The sequence below is a fragment of the Littorina saxatilis genome, linkage group LG1, assembly GCF_037325665.1.
Source record: "Littorina saxatilis isolate snail1 linkage group LG1, US_GU_Lsax_2.0, whole genome shotgun sequence".
NCBI classification, from domain to species: Eukaryota; Metazoa; Mollusca; class Gastropoda; order Littorinimorpha; family Littorinidae; genus Littorina; species Littorina saxatilis.
Genome location: NC_090245.1, coordinates 3,590,124 through 3,601,317, shown reverse-complemented (window position 1 = coordinate 3,601,317; position 11,194 = coordinate 3,590,124). Strand labels below are relative to the sequence as shown.

General features: G+C 42.1%; 1 protein-coding gene across 2 annotated transcripts; it reads left to right on the top strand.

Moving 5' to 3' along the window:
* The first annotated feature begins 1,271 nt into the window (after positions 1-1,271).
* LOC138959533 (meteorin-like) lies at positions 1,272-10,896 on the top strand. 2 transcript variants are annotated; one of them, XM_070331061.1, is made up of 4 exons: positions 1,272-1,395; positions 7,717-7,839; positions 9,315-9,532; positions 10,182-10,896. In XM_070331061.1, the coding sequence occupies exons 2-4, from the start codon at positions 7,736-7,738 to the stop codon at positions 10,295-10,297; spliced, it is 438 nt and encodes a 145-aa protein (XP_070187162.1). In that variant the 5' UTR covers positions 1,272-1,395; positions 7,717-7,735; the 3' UTR covers positions 10,298-10,896. The 2 variants fall into 2 exon arrangements, with proteins under 2 accessions (XP_070187162.1, XP_070187157.1); XM_070331056.1 differs by lacking the exon at positions 1,272-1,395 and having other exon boundaries at positions 7,598-7,839.
* The last annotated feature ends 298 nt before the right edge of the window (positions 10,897-11,194 follow it).

Genomic DNA, 11,194 nt, shown 5'->3' with positions numbered 1-11,194 from the left:
ATTTATTTTTGCGTGGTTTATCTTACCCCTGAGCCATCGTGAACCCGTGTGATCCAGTTTTCCCTTTTCACAATGCAGTCGTCATAGTTAGTCATTTGAATGCGACTCGACGTGAGCTTATCTACAATAGCACGTTTTTTTATGCACGAAACAACGGCTGTGGTTCACAAGAACTCTAGCGATGGCTTTTGACTGTTGAGAGGAACGGCGATTTGCACTGATAAACCGGCCGTCGTCTGCTACGACCCTTGCGTGACCCTGCTTCCGGGCTTTTCTTTTTTTAAACTTTCACAACTTCGAATTGTACTGATCTTGTCTTGATGAAAAACGAATTCTTTTATGATTAAAGAATGTTTGTGTAACAAGCTGTCAATTTATTATTTAGATTTTAAAAGTTAGGTCTAGTGCAAAAACGAGGCGCCGTTGTTGTTAACGGAACAAGTCTACGAAAATAAATTCTTGGAAAATGTCTCACGCTCGACAGAAAGCAGCCAGGATGTTCCCGTTCGGTGAGCGTTCAAATGGAAGTATGCTTGTACTGTATTTAGACGCTCGGGGAGCTCTGTGATGGTTTACGGGAGGCTTACTGTGCCTTTAATCATTTCTTACACGTGTGTGAGCTTGTGGCTGAACGACAGTTACGGTACACATGTACTTTTGCACATCCGTTTGAACTCGTGAACTCGTGGTACCTCTGTGCTATCGAGGATTTAAACCTGTACTAACGGGGATCCACTAAGGTTTCCGAGACTGTGTTTTGTCTGTATTGAAATGGTCTGGCGGAAGAGCCGATCCTTTAATTTGCATAGGTAAAATGATCGCTTTTCGGTACCCGACACCCCTCTGAGTTGAATTTGTTTTAACCTTGTGACGTAGGCACGCGGGATGTTGTGGGTTGGGGCATTTACTTTTCGCTGGTGCTTGATTACATATATGTGGCGGGGATGTAGCTCAGTCGGTAGCGCGCTGGATTTGTATCCAGTTGGCCGCTGTCAGCGTGAGTTCGTCCCCACGTTCGGCGAGAGATTTATTTCTCAGAGTCAACTTTGTGTGCAGACTCTCCTCGGTGTCCGAACACCCCCGTGTGTACACGCAAGCACAAGACCAAGTGCGCACGAAAAAGATCCTGTAATCCATGTCAGAGTTCGGTGGGTTATAGAAACACGAAAGCGGCGTATGGCTGCCTAAATGGCGGGGTAAAAACGGTCATACACGTAAAATATATGTAAACTCCACTTTGAATCCCCAAAACTCCACATTCAGCATGGCCTTGCTCCACTTGCCTCATTTCAGGGTAAACAGGTCTGTGCTTCGAACAGACGTATCCAGTGAGAGGTCGCGTGGCAGGTTTGCTACGAGCAGAAAGGGAACAGTAATGTGACTTTTCTGAGACGGGTATGTTATTCATATGCTATCCTTTTTATATAATGGGTAAAACAGCGTTTAAGTATGCGGGTTGTGACCTGCTTTGGGAGGATTTATTTGAATGTTCAAGTAGATTGTTTTGTGAGTTGAATGTTCGGGAAAACTTTTGTTTATTGAATGTTTTAGAAAACCGTTTGAGTGTTTGAGAGAACTGTATTGTAGGCATGTTATTCGGAAGGAATGATGTGTTTTGTTGTTGTTAATGGATTTAGTTTGTGGTGGTTGACATTATTGAGTTGTTTATGTATGCTTATGACGAGCATTCTGTGATTTACAGAATGGCGGAATGTGCGACGGGGTTTCGTTAGAGGGGTTCAGTTAGGTTTCGTTAGAGGGGTTCAGTTAGGTTTCGTTAGAGGGGTTCAGTTAGGTTTCGTTAGAGGGGTTCAGTTAGGTTTCGTTAGAGGGGTTCAGTTAGGTTTTGTTAGATTGTTTTTTTGGGGGAATTGTTTTTAGGTTGTTTTTTTAGATTAGAGTTTTATTGTGTCTTTTGATTTTTTTGGACTAAAGTTGAGAGTGAGGATTTAGAGTAGAGTTCTGGAGTGTAGTTTGGAGGGAGGATTTAAAGTGTTCTTTCTTTCTTTATTTGGTGTTTAACGTCGTTTTCAACCACGAGGGTTATATCGCGACGGGATTTAAAGTGTTGTTTTAAAGCATAGTTCTAGAGTGGGAATCTAGAGCATAGCTTTAGAGTAAAGGATTTAGAGTGTTGTTTGGGGTTGTTCTAGTTTTAGAGGGTAATACATTGGAAGTTTTGTATTGAAGGTAAACCCCCGCTTTCCCACACATTTCCCCTCACCATCATATGGAAATAGGGAACCTGGTAATTTAACCTGTGTCAGTTTGTTTTGATTGTCTGAGCTTGGCGAGAAAGGGGCACTCTGTATTATTTGACCCCGTGATCAGGGTAGGTTACATTTGGCACTCGGATACATTTGGCGCTGCGAGCAGGGTAAGTCACATTTGGCACTCGGTTACACTGTTTGGCGCTGCGAGCAGGGTGGGTTGGGGGTGTTACTGTTAGGGCTAGGATTAATATTAGGCTAGGGGACCCCGTCGCACAGGGAGAGGATGACTGACTATTAGGGTTTAACGTCCTCTTAGACCAACTGGTCTATATTGGGACAGGTATTGGTAATACGTTGAAGATATGGTGTGATACTTTGATTCGAACAAGCCTGCTGTGGCTGTCTTCTTCGACACACCAGCATTGGGTTTGTCTCGTCAAAGTATCGAAATACGATCATGATAATTGGAGACGAGAGATGATGCATGCGTGTCTTCGTGTTTTCCAAGCCCTGAGACTTTCGCTGTGAACGTGGGATCTTTTTCGTGCGCATGTGTGCACACGGGGGTGTTCGGACACCGAAGAGAGTCTGCACAAAGTTGACTCCGAGAAATAAATCTCTCGCCGAACGTGGGGATCGAACCCACGCTGATAGCGACCAACTGGCTACAAAGCCAGCGCGCTACCAACTGAGCTACGTCCCCGCCCCGGGGGAGGATGGGAGGCATGCAGTCCGGACGCGGACTGGTGTGGAGACGGAGACAGACGTGTGAGAGTTGGAGGGAGTCCGGGCGTGACATTCACGGATGCGGCTTTGTGTTTAACATTTATTTTTCGTCTGATAGTCCGTGGAGGAAGGACTACAGGGATTAACATTTTTTTGTGACGTCACAAGAAAGACTATAGTGATTAACATTCTTCAAACGTTTATGGAGGACTATTTGCATACCGTGCAAAAGGAAAGAGTTGGGGAGTGAATCATCCCTGGAAAAGTGTGTTTGATTGTGTTGTATTGATTTGATATTCATGATGACTGACATGTGTAGTTGTATGTTTGATTACGCTACATGGTGGCGATGTGATGACTAATACTTCTGGTTGGGTTGTATGTATGCTGGGTGGTGTTGTGGTTTTGTTTTTGAGTTGCCAGTAAGAGCTTGGTTTGACTTGCGTTATACACGTGTTGACAAGTTTCAAATGACCTTCTGGGTTAAAGAAACGTAAACACCAACACAGGTCAACTGAACAAATTACCAACATTAAAAATTTTTACACATTTTAAAATACCAACATGGATGAATCTGGTTTGGAATCCACTTCGGCCGCTGATTTTTCACAGACACCGTTGGGGCTGGGAAGGGGAAGGATTGTAAGAGAAGCAGAGGATTTACAGAAAATCCATGTACTCCATTCCTTCGGACAACGCGATATTCGTTAATTTTCATTTCAAGATACAAATCTTCTAAAAGACCGAACGCTCTCGTGTTCAGCTGACACTGAAGTTGCCAGTGCCGCGTGCGGATCTTTTCTTTTGTCGGGAATTCCCGAACCGTTTGCGGTATGCGCCGTTTGGGTATTTATAACCGTCTCGGTGCAGCGCACTGATCTAAAAATAGTGGATTATTTTTAGAATAGATCAGTGCATGCTACAGGAGTACGGGAGACAACTCCAGCGGCTCTGAAGTTGTTCATGTTGGTTTCTTTTTTGTGGTTTCTTTGAAACAAAACAAATACAACATTATACGCACACTGTGTTGATGTATTTACTATATTATGTGTGTGTTCTACAGCGCGCGCGCATGGGTGTGTGTGTGTGTGCGTGTGTGTGTGGGCGCATGACTTTGGAACAATTCCATGGAATGTTATAAGCTGTTTGGCGCAAATTCATAATGTCCTATTAAACTTTCTGAAAGCGGTCAAATGTCCTATTGATGCTGAAGAACTCAGGACATTTGTCCTATAGGTATGAATTTGTAGCAACATCCCTGCGTGTATGAATTATTCATTACACGTGTATTTATCATTTATTACACGTGTATTAATCATTTATTACACGTGCATTAATCATTTATTACACGTGTATTAATCATTTATTACACGTGTATTAATCATTTATTACACGTGTATTAATCATTTTTACACGTGTAATGGTTATGAGCCAAACGGCTTTCCATACATATATACACACACACACACACACACACACACACACACACACACACACCCACACACACACACACATCACCTCCCTCGTTTCGATTACCAGTCTATGTTAAAACATGGACCTTGTAAAACAAGCCAGTAATGAAACAAGCAAGCAAGCAAGTAACGAATGACTATCAACCAGCTAATGACTATCAACCAGCCAACCAATCAAATGAACACAAGGATCGGAAAGTGGGCGAAGGCAATTCGTGGTAAGCTGGCAAGCTTAGAAGCACTTATAGGAGTCGATAAGCCAACCTACATTTTATCAAGATTCTGCTTTATCTATCGAAGAAAATGACGTGTACCAAACTTGACCAACTAACATTGATTCATACCACAGTAATAGTAAATACTTACCTCTGAAAAATGTGTCTGTGTTTGTATGTGTGCGCGTACGTGCGTGCGTGAGTGTGTTTGTGAGTGTGTTTGTGCATTTGTTTGTGTCTGTATTCTGCACAAGGCATCCTCCGGTTTTTTACATTTAGTCAAGATTTGACTAAATGTTTTAACATGGAGGGGGAATCGAAACGAGGGTCGTGGTGTATGTGTGTATGTGTGTCTGTGTGTGTGTGTGTGTGTGTGTGTGTGTGTGTGTGTAGAGCGATTCAGACTAAACTACTAGACCGATCTTTATGAAATTTTACATGAGAGTTCCTGGGTATCATATACCCAGACGTGTGGATAAATGTCTTTGATGACGTCATATCCGGCATTTTGTGAAAGTTGAGGCGGCACTGTCACACACTCGTTTTTCAATGAAATTGATTGAAATTTTGGCCAAGCAATCTTCGACAAAGGCCGGACTTTGGTATTGCATTTCAGCTTGGAGGCTTAAAAATTAATTAATGACTTTGGTCATTACAAATCTGAAAATTGTAATTAAAATTATTTTTTTATAAAACGATCCAAAATTAAGTTCATCTTATTCTTCATCATTTTCTGATTCCAAAAACATATAAATATGTTATATTCGGATTAAAAACAAGCTCTAAAAATTAAAAATATAAAAATTATGATTAAAATAAAATTTCCGAAATCGATTTAAAAACAATTTCATCTTATTGCTTGTCCGTTCCTGATTCAAAAAACATATAGATATGATATGTTTGCATTGAAAACACGTTCAGAGAGTTAAAAAGAATAGAGATATGGAAAAGCGTGCTATCCTCCTCAGCGCAACCGCTACCGCGCTTTTCTGGATTGTTAATTTCACTGCCTTTGTCACGAGCGGTGGACAGACGATGCTACAAGTGTCCGGTCTTGCAGAAAAAATACAATGCTTCAGTTTCATTTTGTGAGTTGGACTGAGCTTGACTAAATGTTGTATTTTCGCCTTACGCGACTTGTTTTTTTCTGCGTATTAGTTTCGTCATTCTGACAGGCCTGTGGACCTTAGCAATACGGACCAGGAATAAGGGATACGCAATTGATCTAGGACAATATTTGTGGACCCTGCAAAGTGAATAATTATAGGTCTTGTTGCAACTAGTTTCGTTGGAGTGTTTCTGCCGACTCACCCCACGGCCGTGTCCTGTTGACACGAGGGCATAGGGTTACGCAAAAGTCAAGGTCAGAACTACACGATATAATTTATTAAAGCCACACACAGCCTCCCGTACAACCATCCGTTTCTGGTCACAGACTCTGTCAGGCTTGGACACACAGTACAAACACCCTTTCGTTCAAACACTCACCGCTTGAGAACATCCTAGGTGCCCTCCGTAAAGAGCGAGCATTTTTCCAAAAAAATTTTTTTGCGCGGCTAGCCGGATTGTCTGTACCACAATCGGACGCCTCGTTTTGGCGCTAGAACTAACTTTTAAAATCTAAATAACAAATTGACAGCTTGTAACACAAACATTCTTAAATCATAAAAGATTTATTTTTTCATCAAGACGAGATCAGTACAACTCGAGGTTTTGAAAGTTTCAAAACAGGGAGGCCGGAAGCAAGTCACGCATTGATCGTGTTTCACCAAGGCAAGCAGACGAACTTTCTGCATATCGCGTGCGTCTTTGAAGCCAACCACCGCCGATAAGGATAATTCGTGTGACTCGCAGTCGTTTGTTGCATTGTAGATTCAGAGATACACAATTACGTGCTATTGCAGATACAGCAAGTTACATTGAAATCAAAAACTGACGACGAACTTACACAAAAAAAGGAAAGCGTGTGCCACGGGTCCACGATGGCTCAAGGGTAAAATAAACCACGAAATCTGGTATGTGGTTTACGCAAGCTGAATAGCCATTCAAACTAACTGTGTCATTTAATGCTGTTAAATGCTATTGTAAGTGTGTTCCATAAGGTTAGAACTGCTTTCGTGAAAAGATTTAAATCGTTCTGTAAACCATTTGAGGCAGACTGGGCCTTTAAACTGTAAACTATTTGAGGCAGACTGGGCCTTTAAACTGTAAACTATTTGAGGCAGACTGGGCCTTTAAACTGTAAACTATTTGAGGCAGACTGGGCCTTTAAACTGTAAAATCGGTGAGGCAGACTGGGCCTTTAAACTGTAAAATCGGTGAGTTTAAAGCCACAGTCCTTCCCGTGAGCACAATGCGACTCACCGTTTCAGATCTGGGAGAAGATCATTCCTCCATTTGGAACCATGCCAAAAATCAACAACCTAGGTGCTCAATGCAATGTTTTTTAGAATTCTTCTTCCTCTTCTTCAGCGTTCCAGAATTGTCTGGTTACGTGTGAGCTCGTTTGCCCATTTGGGTTTCCCACACTATACTCTGAGAGCATAGTCAGCTCACTCCGCTTTCGTTGAATAGGCATGCTGGGTATTTTCGTGTTTCCATAACCCACCGAACTCCGACATGGATTACAGGATCTTTTCCGTGCGCACTTGATCTTGTGCTTGCGTGTACACACGAAGGGGGTTAAGTCACTAGCAGGTCTGCACATAAGTTGACCTGCGACCTCCCGATTAGGAGGCCGACGTCTTACCACCACGCCACTAGTGGCTTTTCATGACATCAGGTTTTTTTTAAAACTCACTCTACACAAGAAGGAATGGGGATGCTCATTTTTGGTAAATTGAGGAATGGTCTAATCCCACTTAAAAGCTTGGCGAGATTTGAGATGGTGAGACGAACCGTTTACACTGGCAGGACTGTGCCTTTAAGCTTCGGCCACAAACCAGTTCCCAGGCTTTTACTGCGGAGTGCCTGAGTACATGTGTAGGTCGTAGTATATAAAGGCTGAACCATTACTTGTGTACATGAAACCTCATGCAAGGATTTGAAAAGCGACTAAAAGTACTACATCATTTCTTTTTGTGTTAACAGAGAGTGGAGATTGCTCCAGATGGCAAGTCAGGTTGTTCTGATAGGGGCATTCGTTGCGTGTGTTTTATGTTGCGGTGTCCTCGGCTCGGGGTGGGGTGACCCCTGCACCGTCATACCAGGAGGGTAAGTCTTGGCCAGTTTTTTCGTTTTTGTTATATTTAGTCAAGTTTTGACTAAATATTTTAACATCGAGGGGGAATCGAAACGAGGGTCGTGGTGTATGTGCGTGTGTGTGTCTGTGTGTGTGTGTATGTGTGTAGAGCGATTCAGACTAAACTACTGGACCGATCTTTATGAAATTTGACATGAGAGTTCCTGGGTATGAAATCCCCGAACGTTTTTTTCATTTTTTTGATAAATGTCTTTGATGACGTCATATCCGGCTTTTCGTGAAAGTTGAGGCGGCACTGTCACGCCCTCATTTTTCAACCAAATTGGTTGAAATTTTAGTCAAGTAATCTTCGACAAAGCCCGGACTTTGGTATTGCATTTCAGCTTGGTGGCTTAAAAATTAATTAATGACTTTGGTCATTAAAAATCTGAAAATTGTAGAAAAAAAAAAATTATAAAACGATCCAAATTTACGTTTATCTTATTCTCCATCATTTGCTGATTCCAAAAACATATAAATATGTTATATTCGGATTAAAAACAAGCTCTGAAAATTAAATATATAAAAATTATTATCAAAATTAAATTGTCGAAATCAATTTAAAAACACTTTCATCTTATTCCTTGTCGGTTCCTGATTCCAAAAACATATAGATATGATATGTTTGGATTAAAAACACGCTCAGAAAGTTAAAACAAAGAGAGGTACAGAAAAGCGTGCTATCCTTCTTAGCGCAACTACTACCCCGCTCTTCTTGTCAATTTCACTGCCTTTGCCATGAGCGGTGGACTGACGATGCTACGAGTATACGGTCTTGCTGAAAAATGGCATTGCGTTCAGTTTTATTCTGTGAGTTCGACAGCTACTTGACTAAATATTGTATTTTCGCCTTACGCGACTTCTTGTTCTTTTGTTGTTAAATAGCAATGCCGCATGCAATCCGGCAATTGAATCAATAGGGCACAATAAGCTAAGCTTATACGCGTGCAGGAAAAGATCGGATTTGGCGGACGAATACAACGTATGTTTAAAAGGATAAGGGTATTTGTAAAAGAAGGAAAAAGTAGCAACAGAAATACAAACATAAAAGCAACAACAGCAAAAGCAGCATGAAACTAACAACACACAAGTTAGCACACACACACACAAGTTAACATATACACACACAAGTTAACATATACACACACAAGTTAACATATACACACACAAGTTAACATATACACACACACAAGTTAGCATACACACACACACACACTCCAATGTCGTCCACATGCAGACATTCAGTCTGCATAGGAGCAATACAAAATTGAAATGGACAAAAAATACCTCATAGAGTCAATTCAAATGTATACAAGGTAAATCCACATTTACTCGGACAAACATTAGAGGGGCCAATCACTACGACGCAATTATTTCCGAAAATCGCCTATTTGATAGAATAAACCTACACCACTGTTCAAACATTAATTTTGTTTCGCCGACACAGCAACAGCCTGACCGAATCCGGAGGAGAAGTGACGGCCCCCAGCAACTGTACCGAGGGCAGCGTGTGGTGGAACTACCCCAGGGGCACCCTGCAGGTCAACTTCCACACTGACCAGAACCGGCCCTTCACCGTCTGTCTCACCCCCTCGCTCGGACCCCTGCTCAACAGCGTCGCCCAGCTCTACGGCGGTCACCGGTTTGCTGTTCGTTCGCCGTCAGGTCATTGCATTCGATTTGTGTGTTGTTTGTTTGTGGGTTTGTGTGTGTGTGTTTTTGACTATGCGTGTGTGTTGTTTGTGTGTGTGTACTGAACTATTTGTGTGTATGTGTGTTGTTTGTGTGTGTTGTTTGTTTGTGTGTGTGTTTGTTTGTGTGTGTGTGTGTGTGTGTGTTGTTGTTTGTGTCTGTGTGTATGTTTGTGTTGTTTGTTTGTGTATTTGTTTGTTTGTGTGTGTGTGTGTGTGGTTAGTTTCAATCCTGCAATTTTCCCAGAAGGCCAATCTGTGAGTTCAACAAGTCCTTCTGTGTTCGTGTGCTACAACTCCCACGAGCACTCGTGAGCGCAAGTGGGCTTTGCGTGTTTGTCTGCCCCCCCCCCCAACACACATTGTAGACAGTTATAATGTGAGTTTTTTCAAAACCTTAGATTCCTGGTTTCTCCAAACAGTAGTAGTTGTATGTTTTCAGCGCTTCACACACAATACTAGATGGCACAATGATGTTGTGTGATACCAGATTTACACGGGATGTTTTGTAAGATTTTGAACTGCGAGCAAAAGCTAGCTGTGACGGCCACGAGAAGCAACGTATCAAGCCATGAAGCAGTTACAACTTAGCTTGCTCTATAACAAAATGGTTGTGATTTCAGAAGGAGAAACAGTGTGCCTGCCCAGAGCCGATACAACGGTAACGGCCATGTTGGAACAGCCGAACTTCCAGACGTACATGACGCTGTATGACTTCACTCTCAGCTTCAGCAACTGAGCTCAGCCTCCAGCATTTGCAAGGATACTGGTTCCTTAGGATCTTAGTATGACGTCACTCTTCACTTCAGCAACTGAGCTCAGCCTCCAGCATTTGCAAGGATACTGGTTCCTTAGGACCTTAGTATGACGTCACTCTTCACTTCAGACACTGAGCTCAGCCTCCAGCATTTGCAAGGATACTGGTTCCTTAGGACCTTAGTATGACGTCACTCTTCACTTCAGACACTGATCTCACTGAGCCTCAAGCATTTGCAAGGATACTGGTTCCTTAGGATCTTAGTATGACGTCACTCTTCACTTCAGACACTGATCTCACTGAGCCTCAAGCATTTGCAAGGATACTGGTTCCTTAGGATCTTAGTATGACGTCACTCTTCACTTCAGACACTGATCTCACTGAGCCTCAAGCATTTGCAAGGATACTTGTTATTCTCTCAGGTGCCAGGAGATTGGTTCCGCCGCAAATAACTCTCACTTACTCTTGTTGTCGTGTACATTTAGAACGCGTTCGTCCCTTTGTGTCTTCGATACTGGTTCCTTGTTTAAACGGGTAATATGCTGCTGTGAATAAAACACCGATGTATCATAAAAACGTCATGAATGATATTGCCCTGTGTGATTCATGCTGTCTGATGTTACTTTAAAAGTGTTACATTATGCTTTGATATTTTAGGATTCATTTACTTATTTTTGCTGCAAACATAGAAACTCATGAAGATTGCAAACACTCTTTCAGCGACAAGTACAGCAATTCACTATTAGCTTGTTGCACATTTATAGATGACAAACACTCTTTCAGCAGCAAGTACAGCAATTCACTATTAGCTTGTTGCACATTTATAGATGACAAACACTCTTTCAGCAGCAAGTACAGCAATTCACTATTAGCTTGTTG